Here is a 24007-nt window from a genome sequence, read left to right as displayed (position 1 = left end):
CCTTTGAACCATCTTCATGCTTTGACTTATTATTATCTCCCATTCTTACTTTTATATTATTATTGTCATTGTTATTGTCTTCGCTCCTCATTTATATATGCTCTCCTTTCACTGTCATCTCTGTTTATAAAACTTATTCGTGTAATTAATATGTTGTTAATGGACTATTTGTCCGTAAATAAATAAATAAATAAATAAATAACGTAGAAACTTCATTTGTACTTTCTCCACCATTCTAGTGTACGTAGCATCCCCGGGTCCCCATATTATTGAGCCACTTTCCAAAATACTACGTACTTAGCTAAAATGTAGCAAGCGAAACACGGCAGAGCTGCAGAAATGCCTGGAGTTACATAGCACAAATCCAAGCATTCTCAAAGCCCTGCTGCATATTGTTTCAATATAAACGTGAAATGTAAAGTGTGGGTTAAAGGTTATTCCCAGATCTTTCGATTCAGAAATATGTTTAAGATATTTCATATGTGATCCACCGGCGGCTAACCACATATGAAATGACTTAAGCCACGTTTGGCGACCAGTTCTGATTTGCCAGTTACTTTCTAACCTTCCTCCTCCTCATATTCTTCCCTTCACCTCTCCCTCTCACAACCCATCCCAATTATCACTGGAAATGTGAAACCACAAAGTGCGACATTTAAATCATGCATGCATTATTTGGCCCCTCAAACTTTGGTATCTCAAACTTAATTTTTGTATAGAACGGATATACGAGAGGTCGTACGTGACCAACGTTTTAGTGTATTATGTCTTTCGTTTTCATATAAGACGCGAGAAGAAGGAAGTGGACGATCACTGATGACGTATGTACGAGCTCTCAATGGGACTAGTATAGTAACTTAATATACAAATTCATTAGTTTCCCAACCGGACGTCTTAGGTTTACCTCTGCTAGCTAAGTCCTCCACCGTTGCACAAGTAATATTTTCCGCTTATAGGAGTAATAAATTTCGCAATGGAAGGATTAAAATAACTGGTTTAGGTATAAAGGTATGATATATTTATTATATTATGTAATGACCAATGTCTTCATTGTATTTTCAGGCGCAACAATGGGTGGTCTGCGGATCATCAGTTTCCCCCGCAGTGCCCTCGGGCCCCCCCCTCCAGCTGCAGAACCCCCCCCAACACTTCCCTCCACAGCACCACAACATCATGGTGAGTCACCTTCTCCCCTCGCCAATACTCAGTGTTGTGTAATTTATGTTATGTAGGCTTCCACCGTCCATAATAGGAACATGACAGATGGGCCATGAACCATTTTAGCATGAAACTACGTGCAGCAAGTGTCGCCGACATCATTCACTCGTACTACTGCCAATTGGATCTACGCACAGCGGCACTCCGCCTTTGTTTCTACCTGTACCAAACGTATAACTTTCATTGCGTAGGCGCTTTGATAGTACTGCTGTTAGCTCAGAGTCAGTCAGCACGCTTCTATGCCATATCTCTTTATGTTTCTATTATCTCTGACTTTGACCAATAAGACAACTCTTGGGGTTACTTTGACAGGGTTTAATAATATAACCTCTATACAGCAATACAGCCGAATCCTTAGAACACAACACCTTGTAAGGCTAGCATTACACTTGTAAGTTTTTTCGTAAATTTACGACTTCTAGCCAATGGGCATCTTGCATTTTGAAAATCCAATGCGCCCATTGGCTAGAAGTCGTAAATTTACGAAAAAACTTACAAGTGTAATGCTAGCCTAAGAGAGTTTCACTGTTATTTGACAAGCTATGTATGTTTTGTAATGGATGTTAACTTCCTTAATCAACCTCAATAATATAACTATATTTTACTAGTTTATGTAGGCTCTCTGATAATTATAATTATTTACACTGTTAGAACCATGTCTTGGTAACCTTCTGACTGTCTAAAATTCATTAAATTTATATGGAAATAATTCTGCATACAAATGGAAGGAGAGGCCATGAGGTTAAAAATCGAGGTTTTATATGTACATTTCCACGGTTACTAAAAACACATTGTCTTCCTCGAGAACAAGGAAGACATTATGTTTTTACTTACCACGGCATCACCCCTTAGTTCGATTGAAGCGTTGAATTACAAAATATTACAGAATTATGTATTCGGCATTTGAAAAAACACAGCAATGAAAAATGGTTGAATGTACTAATTTTGGTTCATCTCCTTTTTACTTTTGCACACAGAATTATTTTTGTTTGGTAGACCACAATTACAAAGCTTTTTTATAACCTATAATGAAAAGAGATCCACAAGATGGAAGAAACGTGAATCGAGATAACAAATTTCATGGTATCTTCACAAATTACCATCATTTTATTTCAGATGTGTTGGTAGGGCAATCTGAGAATTGTTTTATTTCCTTTTAATTATTATTTAACCAAAATGTGTAAATCTCGCGACCGTGTGTCCCCCAAAAATGTTTTTTTTTCAAAATTTTGGTTTTTTAAATTTTAATTGATGATTTTTTTTTGAGTTGAGTTATTTTTTTTTTGGTTTTCTGCATGGTTTGTTTTGTTTTGTTTTGTTTTTTGGTTTTTCCCTCCGCCCGTCCACAGAGCTCGCAGGCCCCTCCCGAGCAGCAAAGTGTGGATGACGCCATCGGATTCCTCAGGGACCATTCGGAAGTCATTGTGAGTAGAGATGGCGAAATTTTATTTTTTCACTTTTAATTTTTTTTTATTTTTCGGCACTTTTTTGCAGGTGACTTAAAAATTACAATAAGGTTATTTATTCTTATAATTGTGTGCAGGTGGTCTACCTCCCTCAGGACTGTTAATATTGCGGTATTTCCCATTTTTAACCTTATTCCTTTGACAATAGCCCGGTTTTGGATCATTGTGTGGTATGGTCAATGTCTCTTGGTTTCACTGCGTAGCTCCCCAGGAATTTCAGCTTTCTTACAATCAAAACATTGATGAATCGGTCTTTCTACATCCTCTTCACATTTCTACTACTGAACTTATCGGCGGCCATTTCCGTATGCCGATGTTGCATATGTCATCCATGAATCCATTGTGTCAAAACGTGTTGGAGTGATGGGATTTTTTCTTTGTGTTGGCCTACGTTGTGATGGTTAATACATATCATGGATCTTTTCGGTAGTGTTATGGCATTCTCAATTTAAGAAATACTGTTGGGCTGAAGGAAACGTGGACAACAAAAGAGTAAGATTGGAAAATATTGGACTTTTCTTTACCTGATCACTAGGGACCTGAAAATTTTGCATTATTTTTTAGAAAAAGTGTTGTTATTAAGCAAAAAAAGTCACGTTACGTTTCCTTTTTGGTATCTTTCAGCAAAAAAGGTGGCTTTGTTTTGAAAATTTAGAAAGGATTATATTTTGTGGCATTTTTGATATGCAGTTAATTGCGTTCAATTTTGTATTTAAGCTCGTCAAAACCATAGCGTAACAAATATTTAATATTGTTACTATATTATATTACATAACCTGAATATTGCATAAAAACTGAAAGTTATTTATCTGAAAATCGCAAATTTGAAATGAATAAATGTGGCATGATTTCAGGGAACGCGGATGGAAGAGAGACTGGATGACGCAATCAACGTGCTGAGGAACCACGCCGAGTCGCAATTAGGCCTCTCGCTCCTCGGCTCGGAGTACATTTCTTCAGATCTGGTGCACCCTGGTCTCCAGCAATCTGCAGGTATGTACCACTTGCCCAACCCCTGTTCCGCACTCCTGATAGCTATAAATAAAATAACTCAAAACCCTCATAATGTTTAATGAAACAACAGCTTTGAATGTAATGTGTAGTTCCCCCTTTTGCAGGTCGCCTGCACCCCGCCGTAGTGCCTTCTGCCCACCACCTCCAGCCCCAGCCTGTGGGGGACCTACCCATCAAGATTGAGAGACTCCACACCACCAATCCAAGTCAGTGCTCTATTCACAAGTTAACCTTTACATACCTGAAGGTAACAATCACAAATCACCCGAAGGGGGGTCAATAGGGTCCCCCATATACCGCGTATCTTAATACTCTTTTTGCCCCTTCTAGTAACACTCAGATACTGAGGTGATTTTTCACAAAAATGACGCTCTATAAATTTTCTTAATTCAGTATTATTTTCTTTTATACCTACCGTTTTCGGACAACGCCCGTCGTCTTCACCCAGCATTCAATTATTAAGTAATGCAAAATGGGAAGAGTGTACTCTCTCTTCCCATTTTGTATCGCAAAAACATATTATTTGTAGATATTATTTAAAAAAAAAATTAAATGTTGTCCGATTACAGAATAGTTTTTCTAGGATTACCTAAATTATAGAGTATTTGATGTAAAAAAATAACTTTGATGTTGCACAAAACTCTCGTTTGGGGGAGGTGTATTACCCCCCTCCTGGGCAGGAGATTTACAACTACCTACAAAGCACTTTACCAAACAGATATGTCAGTATCCGATACTAAACAACTTGTCGCACATAGTCCGTACACGTTGCTACTGAAATTACGAGACCCGCCTCGTCACCAATCACTCTTCAGTTCTCGAAACGTCAAAACTAGAATCCTTTCATAATCTCACTCTCAACCAAACAGTTGCTGTCATTTTTATGGTAACTGGGCAACTCAGGTCATTGCAGATTGAAAGATAAGAAAGGATAACTTGATGGCTTCAGTATCCTGCCTCACCTTTCAATCATATGAATGAAGTCTCCACAAATGACATTATGTTAAAAAAAAACTATTTCTTGCTAAACCATCCTTCAACGATAAATTGTCATTTTAATTATGATATAAAAAGTATATTATTCAATTTCTCTAGTGTTTTCTTATTCCATTACAAATATTGTATTGAAGCATTTCCCCCGTTTATAGAGAAACGCAAGGAGCCCCCGGATGACAAGACCTCCCTTCCCCTAGACGGGGGCGCGCTGGCCTCGTCCTCGTCAAGTGCAGGCAGTCTGGCAGGCGCCCCTGTGGCCGCCGTCGGGGGACCACGGAACAGCGGGGGCTCGGGGGGTCCCCCACCCACCAAACGCAGCCGGAGATAGTGAGTATTGTCAGAATGACACAATGTTAAAAAGCTATTCATTGCATCCCTTATGGGAGAATTTAATACCTTTTAGTCATTCCGTGTTAATTAATTTAATTTATTAATTTTACAGTTTTCCCATACAAACGTTTTTAAAATCTTAGAAGCATAAGAATGTGATCGTTTGACATGCTTGACAGCAGTTCACAATATTTTATCAAAAGCTTTTAAAATATGTTTGAGAATCTGCATCAACGAGGACCATTGAAAAGTCAATAAGTTGTTGATAGTAATCAAATGTGATAAAGTTAAAATCACAGCCAAATCACATATTATTATAATCACTATGTTTTATTGTCTTCTTGTGAAATCTTTTGATGTAAAACATGTTTTTAAATTTTTTATTTTAGATTATTATACTTATGGAATGAAAGGATAATAATGCAAATGTTTGGCTCGATGAATAATTGTTTTTTAGAAATATTATTTTTGAACAGTATCAATTCCAGCCAAGCTCTATGCAAATACAATGTCAAATCCAGTCATGAATTTGTTTTTAATTGATTTATAGCCATTGTCAACAAAGTCATCAGCAAAGGTTGTTTATCATGCTGAATTCTTCTATAGTTTTTCTCATTCTAACACGTCTTGCATGAAATACAAAAAGATGAGAAATACCATATAGTATTTGACGAATGTACATTTTTGAATGTATTTTATTGTGTCAAATAAGAGAGCTCAATTTATGAATGGTCGTTGTTTGGCATATTTGTAATATACTAATCAAAATATGACGTGCGATGCTCACAATGGTTGGTTTACGAAGATCTACTATGACGATTGGACCTATGCATTCGGCAATCTATAAGACAATTTAATGTATTAGTGGCACCACCTAAAGTTGTTACAAGTTAAATCTAAGTAAAATGCAGGTCAAAGAAGTTAGTTAGTGGGATGTTCTGCCCCAGTTGTTGACAATGTGTGTTGTGTAGTAGCGGCTCTGGGGGCGGCGGAGGGGGCGGGGGCTCGGTGAGCGGCGAGGGCGGCTCCTCCAACGGGGGTGACTGGGAGGACCCCGCCACCAAGGACGCCAAGGACACCACGCGGCGCCACTCCAACAACGTGCGCGAGAGGTATTCATCTACCACTACTAGTTGCAACTACTGACCCTGATCTGCCCACACCCAAACAACTTACTTGCCATTCCTTGAATACCCTCTTCTCTCCCTAGCCATGCTTTCCTCTATACTGTTCTCACCCATCTCAAATCAATTTCTTTGTCTTTTTCCCTTTCTTGCCTTGTTGCCATCCTCTCCTTTTGTATACCTTCCATCTTTCGATTCCAACTTTTATTACAATACTTTCCATTAACTTGTATTTCTATCCGTCCACTGAACTGTTGATTCCCGTCTCAAATCCAATTTCTCAATGTGTTTCTTAACTGTTGGTTCCTTCCTTTCTATTTCATATTATCTTCTATACCATCTCTTGCCTTGTTCCATTCCTTTCTCTCTGTCATACCTTTGCTCTCCTTTTTTTACATCTTCCATACAGTTTTTTCTCATCATTCCATTCCGACATCTATTACAATCGTAGATATTCAAATTGATAGAAAGGGGAACAAACCAAGTTACGCGGGAGGCGGTTTGACCGTCTCCCTTTCTGTGATTTGTCAATAAATTTATCTAACAGTAGGCAACTCGCGTTGTAATATCATTATTCAGTCCTCGTGAATAAAATCTGCTTACGAATTACTAGTCCTTTTTAAAATGGCGCGCAAATGGTTGCTTTGTAAAAAACTTAATTACAAATTGCAAATAAACAATCGGGTAAACAAAAGTTCGTGCTTGTTTCCAAAATTGAATATTTTGTTACACTATTAGTTCGACACTCATTTTTAGTGTCGCTACGCCAGGCAGTTTGTTTTAAAACACAAACCTATGGCTTTCTTTAGCGAACTGCGCAGGGTCTGGTTAGGGTTCTGCGCAAGTTCTGGTTAAAAGCATTCTCGAACCCTCCTAGTGCCAAAAATATGTTCACGTGGTTTCCCTCCAGCTCGTCAAAATGATACCCACTTTTGATGTTCGGGCAAAACTATCAATTTCGATGTCTTTGATTACAATACTTTCCTTTCACTTCCATTTTCAATGATATTTCTTTCATCTTCCCATTTTCCGTTCAATTTATTTCCGTCTTCCTAAATTCCGTTCTATTCTGTGTTGTTTTCTAAACCAATTCTTTCCCCATTCCATTCTTCTCAAAATAAACAGATGTTTTCTAAAACATGTTTAAAACCCCGGTGCACAAATTAAAAATAATCAATATTTTCGTTACTTTTATTCTATTTCACGTCTTTCACTATTTTGCATTCGCTATGTCTATTGAATATTGGTGTACATATAACGTTTTAAAAATTAACCCAATAATTAATCCATGAATTTGAGCTGCTAGCGAAACGAAAAAATTAGATGCTTTAAATCAAAATTACGATTTGAAAAGGATTTCAAGTTTCCTTCACACGTAAAGGACACATCATCTCATAATATCATTTATAGAATAACCCAACTATTATTTTACCAAGCCCCTTCCCGTATTGTATTTATCAGTGTATAGAAAGTACACTCTATACGTCCACTTATTGTGAGTTTTACAAAGAATTTAACAAATATTATTTACATATTGATTGAAATTACTAAAATTATTATTTTGTAGTTTGTTGTACTCACTGTTTGATGTTATTTACCATAGATCCCCATAACTTAACCATGTTTTAATTGCAAGTAGTTTAGAGCACATTTTCCCATAGATTTAATAAACACGCATCACACAAAGAAAAAGCTCAAACGAATCTGATGTAAATGACAAAGGAACAAACTTTGTTCCAAATACAAAAGTTTCTTTTACAAATCTGCCGGTATTTCCTTTATAATTAAGATGTGTATCTATTTATTTGTTCCGTTTCTGTAGTAGGTTTTTTCGATAGGTACTTTTGTACCTCTGTGTTAACTTTTCGGTGTTTGTGTTTTGATTGTTTATTTATTAAATCTACGTACTTTTCCTGAAAGCTTAATGTTTTTATTTCATCATTTTAGACCGTTTAGCGTGCTTCGCTTTTAGCACACGTCCATTTAATTTTGTTAAAAATTAGGGACTACATACAAATTCTGTGCATTTATCTTCCTTTAGAAACCTTTTCATTCCCTTCCTACCCTTTCCACAATTCTGTGCATCCTTTACACACACTCTTACAAATGAACAGGAGAGCAAAAGAAAAACTACGCTTACTAAATATTCACCTCTCTCGCACAAGTTGGACTGGCCGCCAGGTGGTAATGTTGAAATTTTGTTTTTTTTTTAAATTTTTTAACCGTAAATTCATTTCCAGTTTAATTTTGAAGTCCTGCTATAAAAAAGATTATGTGTGACCCCCACAGAATGATAAAATAAGTGTAGGTTATGTTGAGGTTAGAATAGCAGCATTGAAAAAAGACCGTTCACTGGCGTGTTAATTTTTCACATGAAATTGATCTGAGTTAAAAATTAACACTTTTCATCAAATAATATAACAATGGAGTGTGGTTTTATGAATTGGAGAAGACTACTTAAATGTCCAATAACAACGAATAATAATTTTTATCAACCAGCTGCAGCATTATTGCCAATTGTCTATACTGTGCCCATCAAACTGATATCGTTAATGTGATTTATATATATCTCATATGTAATCTGTAAAATTCTTGATATTAGTTGAAGAGCTCACTCATAGATGGCGATAGATTAGTCTATTTGGTTACCCATAGATGGTATTTAGCTGTAGAGTATTGTAGAGGCGGAGTGTGCAATAAATAAGGTGGGAACGTCAAAGTCGGGGTCCATAACATTCCAACCGCCTGCTAATTAAGATATCAAGTGTTTGGTTGATGCCGGAATTTTATTTAATAAGAGAATTTGTGAGAAAATTTGGAGATGCATCCTCGTGATGGGACAGATTGCATTGAAAAGGACAGGGTTGGGAAGGTTAAGGTGATTTATCTTGTGGCTGTGAGTAGTGGTTATTATATAAGTCATGAATAGGTTGAGTTACAGATGAATGTTGGTTACTAGATTGAGAAGATGAAATCTGTGAATATAGCGTGTCTGCCTCGAATGAATGCCTGTTAGCTGTATAGGTCTTTGGGTGACTAGCGACTAAGCCATAACCGAGACGTGCATTGCTTGGCAGTGGCCCGGACAGCTGTTCGAGTGCCGACGAGGGCGACGACGGCGGGGACCCCAGCACCAAGGCGGCGCGCGAGAAGGAGCGGCGCCAGGCCAACAACGTGCGCGAGAGGTGAATAGCAAACAAACAAACAAACTCAATACTCTCCATCCATCATACATACGAGATCATAATCATTATCATCCAACAGTCACCATAAACCAACCACCTCCATTCAACCAGCCAACTGACAGATTACTATGTATATGTATTCCAAATAAATACAGCATCACTTTGAACCTAAAGTCGACATGCATAGATACTCTTCAGTATCGCCCTGGTGAAAAACCGCCGTTCAGTGTCGAAACACATTTTTGGTGACCAGATCTGAATAGTCAGGTACTTTCCAACCTTCGTCTTCCCCACTTCATTTCCTTCCCCGCTCATCTCAGCCTCACAACATGCCCCATTTGGGTGTGCCCCAAAGATATTACAAGAACGAGATGTGCTATGAGCAGTTCATACTGTGTGGAATTGTTTTGCCCAGTGTCGCCGGTTTTGTTCACCAATACTACTGCACACCTTCGCTTACGCTAAGGTATCCGCACTAATACATAGAACAGATTTCTGTGCGTACACGTCCCGATAGTATTCAAAGTACCCTAATTAGGTAGTACTCCGCCTACGGTCCGGCGGCCAACATAGCATATCTCGTTCTTCTAATAGCTTTGGTGTGCCCCTTCTTTAATCCGCCTCACAATATCACTCAACTGGATGGCGATCCATTCTCAAGAAAAGTCACTACTCATTATATGCCTCTTCACAAAACCTGGTTATCAGGATAAAACCTATAAAAAAAATTCACCATTCCTCACAACATACACAGTCCATTTATAACCTAAATTATTTACAATAATATACGCTGTATAATAATTACTTGTGCACTTATTTATGTTTGGTGGCAGCGGTGTATTTTTGATTTGTATTGCTTGCATGTGTGATTATTTTTCTTCACGTTACTAATATATTATTATTTATCTATCTCACGTCATCTTAACTGATCATTGTTATTGTTTTTGTCTTCCTCTTTCCTCCATTTCAAGGCCTGACACCTCTCTTTCTCTCCACTACGTTTTTGGAAATGACAGGTAAGATGGTCACAATGTGTTGAAATTTCAAAAGCTTCGTCCAGAATCCAGAGGCGTGCGATGCATGAGATAGTCGAGTGCGAACAAGTATTAAGCAAAAGTTGAACATTAATGAAAAAGTCCGAGTATATTATTATAGTCACGGTGATTTTATATACACTCTTCATTTTGACCTTTTGATGGCTTAATTATTTATTTACTAGTTGGGGATGGCTCAAGCGAAGTGTGGAAGGTCTGGACGAAGCTTAATACATTTTTGTGTAAAAATGGTTGAGAAAGCATCGAGTAAAAGTTTCATCTATTCACTAAATTTACTTAAGTAAATGCAAAACTACATAATTTAATGTTTAACATTTGAGTTTGTATTATGACATACGTTGCCAAATAAACCTCAATTTTTAGAACAAAAAGCTCCTGAACTCCCCTAGCTTTAACCCCACAGGTTTTTGGCATATTCTGTCAGAAGGTCGGAGTATTTCTGCTTGCCATAAAATCCAAATAAATGGAACATTTTTAAATGTATCTGAAAACTAAAAACTGTTTTTGAAAGGTGATGAAATACACATAAAAATAATGATTTTAAATATTAAAATATTGAATGCAGAAATGGCTCACGCGTTTTCTTTTTTTGGCTGAAATTATTGACAACGGAAAAAATAAATCAAAGCTCCCACATTTTATTAGACGAATGTATTACAAACCTAATTGCTTGTTACAAAAATAATTCATCAAGTTTCATAATTTTTTTTCAAATTGAAGTCGAAACCTTTGGTTTCATAGTGGTTTTGGTACATTTTGATTCTTCTAGATTTGAATATAGCGTGGTTTTTTCTGAAAAATTGAATACCATTTAGATCAGTGCTCCGCAACCGGTGTGCCGTGGCACACTGGTGTGCCGTGAGCCGGACACAGGTGTGCCGTGGTCAAATTCAATGTATTTGACATTTTACAATATATCATTACGTATTTAATACACAATGACCAAATATTTTCTATTTTTGATTGTCTGCCGATACTCCTAAAAGACGTATTCACAATATATTAGGAACACTGATTAGAAAACTGTTATTGGCTGAAAAATTTGCGCTTCAGATCGGAACAACCGATATTAAAAATAAAGCACAGTTGATAGCTATTATACGTTTCGTTGACGAGGACTTTATTGAAAAACATTATTTTTTTGTAAGGAGGTTCAAAACGAACTACCGGTGAAGAAATTTTTCAAGTAACCGATGATTTCTTCAAAATGTATAATTTAAATAGAGCAATTGCATTGCTGTTTGCACGGATGGCGCTGCGGCAATGACGGGTAGTAAAAAGGGTTTTGTCCATAGACATATGAATATTAGTAGACCTGCCCTAAGTGATTAAAAGCGTATTATCCCCACTCCCCATACCGGTTCCATTGGAGCCGGCTGGGCTCGCGTATGGCGTCAAGTGAAATTTGAAAACGTGACGTCATCATTCTTGTGCGAACTATGGTCGAGGCATCATCGGTTCATTTTACGAAATAACACGGCAAAATGTTGACTTGTGATATGAAAACTTGTAAAAATAGATGTGAAAAAGAGAAAAAACCCAATTGTCGTATTACATTCCATAAGTAAACATTATTTTACTTTATTTTAAGCTTATTCACACCGTATTATATGGATCAGTTTTAGAAACATATACTATCACATCACAATGTAGCGATTCTCAAGTGTGCTCATCGTTGTTTACTGGGGTAAGTAAATTATGAAACATTTGTAAATGTGTCTTAACTAAATACTCTGAAACTAACTACGACTCTGCAAACAGAAGAAATTTACTTTGCCGAATTTGGACTTCGCAAATTAGTTCATAACGTGGCGAGTAATTTGCGCTCCCATGTAAAAATGTCTATTCATTCAAAAGCAGATTTTACTTTTAAGAACTAAATGGTGATATTATAATGCGAGATGCCTATTTACTGTCAGATTGATTTATTGACGAATCACAGTCAGCTTAACCCCCTTCGTTCTTCAACAGTTGATTTTACCCCTCGCCATTATCTTCTCGTCTATTAATTCCTATGTCTGTGGTTTTGTCCCTTGTGTAAAACAAAAAATCCAACGTTACAATTTACACACTGCTGCATACATCGCGAAGAATTGATGGTCAAAAATTTACCAGAGGAACTTTTGAACACGATGATTGAATGCATTAAAATCGTAGACATAATTAAATCAAGATCCCTAAACTCGCGAATCTTTGGAATACTCTCTGCAGAAATGGGAGCCGAATATGAATCCTTATTGTTTTATACTGAAATTCGTTGGCTATCCCGAGGCAAAGTTTTGGCTAGATTGTTTGAGCTTCGTCACGAGGTGTGTGAGTTCCTTTTAAATCAAAATATGCCCAAACTATATCACCAGCTCAATGATAATTACTGGATAGCCAAACTTGCATACGTGGCTGATATATTCGAGCATTTGATGAACTTAATAACGAACTTTGGCAGAAAGAGTTGCAAAAAGGATGTTTGGAAATGTACCAAAGGACCAACATAGTACGCCCCTGAGGTGATAACTCACAAAAGCGGCGCTATAAAAATTGTCCAATATTTATTTATTTATTTATTTACAATTGAAAACAAACAATTAACTGTGGATCTGGCCCAACAACATTTAAATATGCTTCAGCAGAAATTTGGTCGGTATTTTATTCCATTAATACGGAAAAATACAATTGGATTCGAAATCCTTTTGCAACCAATGCAATAAATTCCACAGAAGCACTGCCTCTGCAAATTCGAGAGGAATTTACAGATTGAAATAATGACATGACATAAAAACTCCACTTCTCCGAAGATCCATTAGATGTTTTCTGGATTTACGTTAAAAAAGAATATCCTTGCATTTCCGTCAAAGCATTCTTAGGACTACTTCCATTTTCAACGACATATTTATGTGAGCAAATTTTTTCAACGCTTGTATTAATTAAAAATGATAAGCGGTCATGCCTAAAAGGTCTTGACCAAGAACTTCGGGTTGCGCTGTCAAAAATCGAGCCGAATATAAAACTTTTGTGTTCATTGAAACAAGCGCAGGTTAATTTAACAATTAATCGCTCATTAATTTATTATTATTTTATAATAATTATTAAGATTGCGTAAAAATAAATATGTTATAGTTATATGTGTGTATAAAATTTGTGTATCAATTTCACACCTATATATTTTAGCTTTCGGTGCGCCGCGGAATTCTAGGAAGAAATTTGGTGTGTCGTAGGTGAGAAAAGGTTGCGGAGCACTGATTTAGATGATTTCTATAAAACCATACAAATTGTTCCCAAAAGCGAACAAATTAGTCTGACAGGTACTACAAAATTTAATTTTTATATGTCTAAATACCTAATCTAATAGAAGAATCCCTAAAAAAAAAACAAGCCAGTTGTTTAATTGTTTTAGATTCCCTCCCAACGGACTGAGATGTTCCTTTCTGAGAAGTTAAAATGCAGAAGAGAGTCAATCATGGCATTACAATGGGTTTTATTAATCTCAGTCTGTTGGAGGGAGAAAAAATGATAACCTGCCATCTGTCCCAAAAATCCCAAACCATCTGAAACACAACCAAACTCAGGTTCAACCCAAGATACAAAACTCTGGTTTGGATCTTTACTTAATTTCACCACCAGTTTTACCAGCCACGGACAAGTCACGGATGACTTTTTGATAGTTTACTTTGTACTACTGCTATTTGGTAACAGTTTTAAGAAGAACGGCTGCGCGGCCTTTGCAAACAAAACTTTAATTTGGATTTGAGGCCAAAATACTTGACTAAACTGGTTATTATATATTTTTTTAAATCAAATGGTGTTCATATATATAGTACGGATATATGCTACTTTATTTATTTGTGTTTTAAATCAAATAAATCGGTTTTTCACAATTTTAGAGATAACTGGCAATTACTTGTGAGTTAATGATAATTATTAATACAAATTATTTTGCCCTACCTACTATTTAAATATAAAACAAAAAAATTAATCATTAAAATCATTTTGATAGGCTTAACCACTCAGAACATTAGAACGGCAAAAGACTTAAATATGATAATAGCGGTCAAGACATTAGAACGTCTTTTCACGTAAACGCGCGAGATTTTACAAAAATCGATTTATTTCCATCACTAGTATACGGATTGCCATGATTTAAAAAACAGAGTATCGATAATGAATAACGCTACGCTTCTGTATTCAAGAATATCTATGGAACGTAGAGGTGCATTATCTAAGCCGATTGGATCTGTCATCTTGTTCGTTCATAATTTATTGCGTTTCTAAATAATTTATTAAAAATATTTTATTTTGTACGGTTAATATTTTGAGGTGACTAATAGTTTTTAATTATATTTCTTCAATATATAAAGTGTTATTTCTTTATGATACTCAGAAAAAATTACATTTTTCACGGCTTTGAAATAATGGTAAGCGATTTTTACATATTTTTGACGTTTTCATAAAATGTATATTTAGAAACGCAAATATTTACGTATAACAACACAATGCGATAGTGGATTTCATAATCTTTCCAAAACATTTTTTAGAATGAGGCTACGTTTCCCAAAACGTGAGTTATGAAGCTTTTAGCAAAACTCGTAAATAACACAAATTATCACGTTTTGACAGTTCACAAAGGAACACATAGTAAATAAAAGTCTTTCTCTGAGAGGTTAAATTTAAATTACAAACAACCGATTTACGTTGGAACACAATTTTTCGTATATAAATTTTAAATTTAGAACCAATTTTTTAAATTTATTTTATAGTTCATTATATTTACGTAGTGTGTTGGGTAAGATTATTTTATTAGTAACTACCCTAAACTCACAAAAAAACACATATACATAAAGTAGCACAAATCCATACTAGATATTTGCTATATCTTTTGCATAAAAAAATAATAATTCAGTTTGATTGGCTATTTTGGCCACAAATCTAAATTTAAGTTTTGTATGGAAAAGGCTGCACAGCCGTTCTTCTTAAGTAAGAGAGGTGAGTGGCAAGCACCAACCTTTGTACTTTCATGTATTCTGGAATATCAGCCTGGCCAATATAAAATTGAGTCGTAGGACAGATTGTTTTACAGAATTTGAACGATTCACCAAATTTCAAAGTCAGTTGCTTCACAGAACTGAAATAATAACAGAACTTGAATTGAAGTTGAAAATCTAATATGATTTATTGTTTAAACTCTGAAACAACCATTAATCATCTAATTTGGTGGCGACTTTGGTTTTTATTCCTTAGAGACAATTTTTTTGTTCATGTTGCAGTTTTTGTTTCGTCCCAAAATAACTTTTCACGTAAATCAATCACATGGCATTTTGTTAGGCCTTGTGTTAACCGAGTTTTCTTGTTAACCTTTTCCCTTTGACCCGTACAATGACTTGTCCAATTTTATTTCCTCTTGCGATGGTTATTTTTACTGTAGTCTACAGCCTTTCAATTTTCTTTCTCTTCTATCGGTCAGCGCAGCGTTAATGACATGATTCGTAACTCTTCTATTAGCAATGGTGTTGCATAGGTATGGGCGGAATAATTCTATTTCTTTGGTACGTCCAATAAAAGCTAGGTTAGATTAGCACGTCAGATTGGTTAGGCTAATGTCCCGTATAGGAGCAGGTAGCATAAAGCTCATAGCACCACTGACGTGGCCAATTTGCGATTGCGCAGCTGTTGGAGTGCAGACGACGAGTTTGAGGAGAACTACTGCGACGGCCAGCCCGACTCCAAGGCAAAGAGAGAGAGAGAGAGGCGGCAGGCCAACAATGCTCGCGAGAGGTGAGACACAATCACATTGATAGGTTAAACGACATCTAAAATAATATTATTTTTCGGTGATTTGGTGGAGTTTTGGAAAAATTTCGTATTTAACAAATTATTATTTTGTAATGTATTTTTTGTAGATTTGTTGTTGCATGGTGTTGAATTAAAATAGCCAATTAGTGGTGCATTTATCTTACTTTCATGTTATTTTATTTCTTTCCCAAATTTTATTCACTGTACTTACCATGTTACTGTCACATTTTTAAATCTCTTATTTACAAATTTTCGGAATTCCTTAAAACTTTTGTTACGCATCCCTTTCTCTGTTATTTTTATTATTATTTTTACCATCACACATGAAATAATTCATGCAACAATAATTTAATAAGGATTTCCAGTAAAACAATTTTAACATAACTTAAATTTTTTTACAAATCTTGATTTCATAGTTAAAATAATTTTTAAAGTTTGCATTTTTCAAAGCCTGCCAAAATAATCGATACTTGTGTGTTATTTCATAAGTACCTCAGTTTTGTCGGTTAGGTCAATCCCACTCGGGTCAGTATGAAATCAACAAATCCTAATTTAAATATTTAGCAACTTTCCGCATTATTAATGAACGCGGCCGGCCGACCCATGATGTAAGTTCTATCAGAACCGCCGACCAATCAGAGGGCGTTTAAATCTCTTACGGTTTTTGCTGTTTTTAAATGACAATCTATTAATTTTATGTATAAAATTATAAATAATAAAACTTATTTATTCAGAATCAGCATTTGTTGATTTATGTGAATAGAATAAATGTTTTTTTAAGCCGTGATAATTTTCACTCAAGTTCTACTTCCTCTCCACATCCTATTAGTAAAGTACCCTTGTTTGACCTTATCCATGCAGCTGTAACATATATCATCCATCGGTGACTAACCCCGATGCGGATGTTCGCATATGTGATCTATAAAGTTTCACTAAAACACGTACATTGCTTCAAAGTGTGTCGCATGACGATGGTTTAGATTGTGTTGAAAATGTCAGCACTGTCAAGGCTAAGTTAGTCTATACCCCATTCTATGTAATTCTATCAAACACATTTAATAAAAAAATATCACCTGCAATACATAAATAAGTATATTTGTAATAACATTTCATTTGCGTCATTGTTCAGGATACGCATCAGAGACATAAACGAGGCGCTGAAGGAGCTGGGTAGGATGTGCATGACGCACCTCAAAAGTGACAAGCCGCAGACGAAACTGGGCATCCTCAACATGGCCGTGGAGGTTATCATGACCTTAGAGCAACAAGTTAGAGGTAACGAAACAATTATTAAATATGGAATTATAAACCATACACTAAATTAACCAGTCTCTTGCTCGTGTGCACGCTCTAATACCATCCGTGCTGGAATTTTAACCTTCATGCCTTGAAATTATCTAAAGGGAGAAAATCATAATCGCTGTGAAGAATTCCTTTGTGGGCCAATAAGCAGTCCAATAAGATAATACTGTTGGCGATACTTAAAACACTGAAAGTTTATAATCAAATAAATTCAGTAATAATAACTAAGGTTATGATTGTAGTTTGATTTGAATCAATCCGTTGCAGTGCCCGCTCTCTACGGGTGACGAATAGTTCCTTTCCTTGCCTTTCCTCTGGCGGCGAATTAGCCAACCATTTTATTAATATTATCCTTAGCGAGGATCCATTCTAATTTTGTTGGTTGTTGTTCAGAACGCAACCTGAATCCTAAGGCGGCGTGTTTGAAAAGACGTGAAGAGGAAAAGGCGGAGGACGGCCCCAACAAGATGGGCGGCGGGCCCCCCATGCAGCACTCCATGCCCTACAACCCCATGCAGGTTAGTTCTTTCATCATTCATGTTACTTACGTATCTCCCTGAGCATTTGTTATTGGTGACGCCCGTGGATAATGGAATCAAGGGAGATGGGCCATGAACAATTATTAGTAAGAAACACGTGTGGCCAGCATCTTTCACCCATACTCCTTCGAATCACATCTGTGTACAGCGGCGCCCTGCCTTTGTTTCTACCTACAAACTAAATGCATAACATTCATTGCATAGCTGCTTTGATAGTCTGTGCAGTTTGTTCGTAGCTCGGCGACAGTCAGCACGCTTCCATATCTCAATTTATTTCTATTATCTATGGCGTCGGTTTTAAATTATTTTTTTTTAATGTGAAACTGCACAAGAGTCCCAACTGCTCCCGACCGTCTGGAGCCAGTATGGAGAGGGTATGTTGTGAGGCTGAAGGTAGTGGGGATGGGAAGGAGATGTGGAATAAGAAGGTGAGGAAGTACCTGGCTATTCAGATCTGGTCACTAAACATTGCCAAAGCCATTTCAAGCAATGTTTCAATTCTGAATGGTGGTCTTACACCAAAGCAATCCTGGCTATTCAGATCTGGTCACTAAACATTGCCAAAGCCATTTCAAGCAATGTTTCAATTCTGAATGGTGGTCTTACACCAAAGCAATACTGAGAGTATTTAAATTTTAGTATCTTACACTCTAGAATGTGTCGCAAATATACTGTATGTACTATATATATATATAAATGAATCAAATAAAATTGACTTGCGCATGCCGGGATTTTCAGCTTGCGAGTCGAGAGCCTTACCCCTCGACCACGGAGGCTTCGAAGTAGACAGTACTGTATGCAGTGTGCATTCTTCCTGAGCATATTTTAGTCCCAGAAACCCAAACTGCTGCCCTGCCTGTGTCATTATTAATGAACACTACCGATAAATATATAAGTTTGTTTAATAAACCGCAGCTAAAAAATATGTCTCATAACCAGAATACCAAAATTGCTCTTCTGTTTGACTTTTGATTCCGATTCTATTTGATTTGTGGGTACAGAAATATGAAGAATGTAAAGATGTTTAATCTAGAGAACAAATTTATTTTACAAAAAGCATTTATAATTTGCCCTTTTATCAAAACGCCCTATGCAATTTCAATAAACAAGTTATTTGTGTGGCTTAATTTTTAAAATCAACCAATTTTGTTAGTGTTCTAATGGTTATTTTGTAATTTTTCCAGCAGGGCCCCCTCCCCTCAGGGATGCCTCACGCGCCCCCTGGCCCCCCCCCGCCGCCAGCACAATAACGAACGCCCCCCCACCCCCTGCACACCTCCCTCTCCCACCACGCCCCCCATCACAACCACAACACCAACAATAGTAGCCAGGATCACAATCACCATCACCACAACCACAACCATCATCCCCTTCATAGGCCCGAGATGTTCTACTGTGCTGAGAGGCTATAGCGCCGATTGTAGCACTGTGCGACGGGACCATTGCGCTGAACCAGAATGCTACACATATATACTATGCCTATAGTGTATAGCTCCAAACAACGCTGAGCAACCTCACTATAATGCCAGAGTTAGCTCCGAACAACATTGTTAAATGACATGGTTATAGTGCTGAACGACATAGTGATAGCACTACTAACTTCACTATAATGCAGAACAACGATACTGTGTCCATGAACTACGAGATTATAGCTCCAGACAATGTTGTGTCAGCAATGAGTGACGTGGTTATTGGACTGAAAGAGAATGCTGTACATAATTAAGTGGTTTTACAGCTTCGTACAACGCTGTCACAGCGATGACCAACGTGGCTATAGTTAAATCACTTTTAACTCAGAACGAAAGGGGGCGTTGCTGTGTATAGATTCGAACAATGTTGTGATCCAAGCGTTGCTAACATCACTATAACATAAAACAAAGCGGCTGTTTTCCACGAACGCAGGTAAACATAACCAGGTGTTATGGCTCCGAACAACGGTGAGGAAGGTGCTGCTACACTGCACTTTAAACCAGATCAAGTGAAGTGCAATAGGTGCCCCGTGATGTGATGATGACAACAGACTAAACATCTTGTGATGTGTGGTGTCCTGGATTCCTAATTATATGTGATGTACCATAGATAAAAAAATAGTGACAATGTGCAATACCATAGATGCTTTGCGAAGATAATTTTATTTCACAGATGCCATGAATTGATTTAGATATCTTTATTATTATCTATATGTATATGGATCAAACTAGACGAGCATGAAATGTAATAGACGACATGTTATGTACATAAAAAAGATTTGAATTCATCAAATTATTTTATTCAGCCGTATCGTGTCTATGGTGTTGCAGTGTTCCGTTTCATCTATGGATAAGTACACGTTAAAATGGTGCGTCTATGGTCAATAATAATACTAACAACAAAGGTGTGAATAACAGAAGGTGTGTACACACAATATATGATTGCGTCTATGTTGTGAATATAAAGAATACTAATAATGTATGTCTATGGGAACGTACAAAGGATGCAGAACCAGTGTGAATTATTCCCAGGTGATAGTGCTAAAAGAATAGGCCGACAAAACAATGACTTTTTCTAATGATAATTATTATAAAACTAATGTTAAACAATTCTTATAATATTATTCTCTCCAATTTTACCCCAGTGTTATGATAATATTATTCTTATTTTATTAGGATATGAATTCTGAATTTTAATAGCCATTGAATATTTTTCAATCTGCGCATTGTTCAAAATAAATTACCTCTATCAAAAGGACCCAATGTGATTGATGATCGATTCATAGAAAAAACTTAAGCTAATGTTTAATTAAAAATGATATTTTTGTATATATACATGGTGTTCCAACAGATAATTTAACTTTATACAGTGTGTGGATTGGACGTTATAAATGGTGTTTACTTTGTCTTTGCTGGGGACTGTAAAAAAATATTTTTTAACTATATATTGGACTTGTAAAAAATAAACTTTTTGACATATATGTTTTTAAGTGGACTGCGTTTTTAAATAGCATAAACAACAGGGCTAAATTATCATTTTATAAAACATTCTATGAACATAATATTATGTTTGAGGTTTGAAGTGGACAAAAGCTATAATTTTTAAAACGAAAAAAAGTTGATTAAATGCTAGTTTTTATTTTATTTTTAATTCATGTTGAGTGCAATAATTTAACAATAAATGACATATTTTCAAGGTATTCTTAAAAAATTATTATAAAAGTACAATTTAGTTTTGATTTTTTTTTTCCAAAATCAATTAATGTCATAAATATCAAAAAAAAATTATGTAATGAATTATTAGTTTGAAATTTTTTGTAGAAAATTGTAAAAAACTTATATTAATCAACTTTTTTTCCAACAGAAAAGATATTCGGTGATAATATTAAATAATTTTATTATTTTTACTAATGAAATTTTTTACAATTATTATCACTATTATCTTAATTTGCCATATTTTAATTAAAAACATTGTAAGAATGTATCAAACACAAATAATATGTATTATTTTTAAATCTTTTGCCATTTTCTTTATGTGATATGTCCATTGCCATATTTTCAATCAGTTTTCCGAATTTAATTGCAATATTATTTTAGTAGTAATCTAGTAGTCCCGCAATACTCCTCGTGTCGGTGTAGCTGTTTAGCTATTCCAAGAGAATTCTACGCATTTTTGTAAAGAAACTTCACTAAAAATTATAGCATCAGTAATTATTTACCGTTTTATTTTCATTGAAGAAATTCATAAATCGATAATTTTTTTATTGTAAAAATATATTAAAATATATTTTGAAAATATTGTGTATACCTATTTTAAAATAAAAATCTATACAAGACATGGCTATGATTTATATTATTTTGTGCGCCTTAAGTGGTTTTATAAAAATATATACAAGCTTTGGATTATGTATTTGATTCTATTTTTAAAATAAAATATTCAAAAGTTGGTGAATTTGTAAATTTGTTGCCATATAAATAATTTTATTAATGATTTTTTTATTATTTAAATAAGAGCATTTACACAGTGTTGCCACAATATAAAATTCCACTGCCTATGAAGAATTAATAAATGTATGACATGTATTATATTAGTGCTAAGCGAAATTTATATAAGTTTTTTTTTATTTTACTTAAGTTATCTTTATTTTATAATAAGAATTACGCAAAAATAATTGTGAGGTAATCGATAAGCAATAGTGGATTATGTATTTCTATTCCTTTTTTATATTTTAATTATCATTATTTTTACAATAAGTCTAGTTAAGTTTTTATCAGTTTTTATTGAGGTACGTTTTTTTAATGATAATATTTGATAATTTTTTCTAGCCTTATGCAATTTTTTTTTATTGTGGCTTCAATATGTTCTTACGTTAATGTGAAAAATGACACCGAGATTAAAACTATCCAAATTAAAATCAGTTCTCCTGGTTGTTTGGCCAAATTAAAAGTACAATTCGGAGGAAATAATATAAAATGTCTGTTAATAACTTTTGTGGTGTCTTTTTAAATTCGGCACGCATCTTTCTCGATTCTATAATATCATCTTAGCTAATGTACAAAAATATAGTGTATATTATTTTTATTAATTATTGATTTGATTATTTAATGATGATATTCTAATAATTTTAAATTGACGGCCATCTTGACTTAAAACTTATAAATGTTATGATTGCGTATTTGTTTTTAAAGGATGATTGATTATATATAATGTTTCTTAATACAAAAACTTTGCAATCAACCATTTTATACTGGCTAAAAGAAGGCTAGCTTTAGACTTGTAAGTTTTTTCGTAAATTTACGACTTCTAGCCAATGGGCATATTGCATTTTGAAAATCCAATATGCCCATTGGCTAGAAGTCGTAAATTTACGAAAAAACTTACAAGTCTAAAGCTAGCCGAATACAACATTTTAAAATAATCATACTATTTTGTACAATTCGCACAATTATGACAAATTCGGAATGGTATAACGAAACATTAACTTATTTTCTTTCTGTTAGGTCAAACCAAAGATATTAGAAGAACGAGATGTGCTATGCGCAGTTCGTACTGAGTGGAATTGTTTTGCCGAGTGTCGCCGGTTTTGTTCACCAATACTACTGCACACCTTCGCTTGCGCTAAGGTATCCGCACTAATACATAGAACAGATTTCTGTGCGTACACGTCCCGATACCGTTCAAAGTACCCTAATTAGGTAGTACTCCGGCTACGGTCCGGCGGCCAACATAGCATATTTCGTTCTTCTAATATCTTTGGGTCAAACTGTTTTATTGAAATAATGATGGCAACTTATGATTTATTTGCCAGTGGCAGCTGTTTTTTTTATGTAAAAAGATACATAATTTATCTTCTATTTTTTTGCTGCTTTTCCAGAAAAAAAAGTTTTACACCGGTATACCAAAATGACAAATAATATAAATCACGATGCAAAAACTGTTTTTTGCAATAATTCTACTTAACAGTGTACTTATATTTTTTTACACTACTTATTTTAAAAATTACAAAGCACTTTGTAAATAGCTAAAGAAAAACTTCAATCATTAATTTTATTACATAATCAATTTTTTAATCTGATTTTTATGGCAGCGTTTAGGTAACATTAAAACTCAATTACTTAATTTTGCGCACATATTGCAAAAGTTAAATTTTAATTTCACAAAACAATTTAAATGTTTTTTTTTTATTTTGTAAAAAATTATATGTAACGAATTTTCAGAAGTGAAAATCATTGACAGCAGTAAAGATTTTTTATATATATTATCTAAAAAAATTCTATAAATATGAACGGATGGGATACAATGACGATTTATATCTAATTACTTGATAGTTTATTGATTATAATAATTATAATTGAGTAATCATATTGTATTATGTTAATTACAAAATAGCGATAATGGAAAAATAATAATGTTTATGCAGAAATTATACAATAAATGTGCCATTCATTTTTGCATAAAACCTTTGTTTTATTATGAAGCGGAAAATATGTTTTGGGAGTAGTGAAAATTCTCAAAATGTGAGCT

General features: G+C 35.0%; 1 protein-coding gene across 7 annotated transcripts in view; it reads left to right on the top strand.

Moving 5' to 3' along the window:
• The window catches only part of da (transcription factor daughterless), a 142862-nt gene extending 119228 nt beyond the window's left edge, over positions 1 to 23634 (top strand). For 2 of the 7 annotated variants that reach the window (XM_089648175.1, XM_089648173.1), the window contains exons 7-16: positions 1063 to 1176; positions 2568 to 2642; positions 3539 to 3677; positions 3788 to 3904; positions 4847 to 5021; positions 5996 to 6136; positions 9226 to 9333; positions 17302 to 17447; positions 17868 to 17992; positions 19198 to 23633. In XM_089648175.1, coding sequence (XP_089504301.1) covers positions 1063 to 1176; positions 2568 to 2642; positions 3539 to 3677; positions 3788 to 3904; positions 4847 to 5021; positions 5996 to 6136; positions 9226 to 9333; positions 17302 to 17447; positions 17868 to 17992; positions 19198 to 19263 — 1206 coding nt within the window. In that variant the 3' untranslated portion in view covers positions 19264 to 23633. Of the gene's footprint in view, positions 1 to 1062; positions 1177 to 2567; positions 2643 to 3538; positions 3678 to 3787; positions 3905 to 4846; positions 5022 to 5995; positions 6137 to 9225; positions 9334 to 17301; positions 17448 to 17867; positions 17993 to 19197 lie in introns of all 7 variants that reach the window. The other 5 variants (XM_089648174.1, XM_089648176.1, XM_089648179.1 and 2 more) reach the window with 5 other exon arrangements.
• The last annotated feature ends 373 nt before the right edge of the window (positions 23635 to 24007 follow it).

This window comes from Hesperophylax consimilis, chromosome 27 (genome assembly GCF_061612785.1).
Source record: "Hesperophylax consimilis isolate HC1 chromosome 27, BYU_Hcon_1.0, whole genome shotgun sequence".
Lineage (NCBI taxonomy): Eukaryota > Metazoa > Arthropoda > Insecta > Trichoptera > Limnephilidae > Hesperophylax > Hesperophylax consimilis.
The sequence above is the reverse complement of the archived record's forward strand: the minus strand, read 5'-3'. Positions and strand labels throughout refer to the sequence as shown.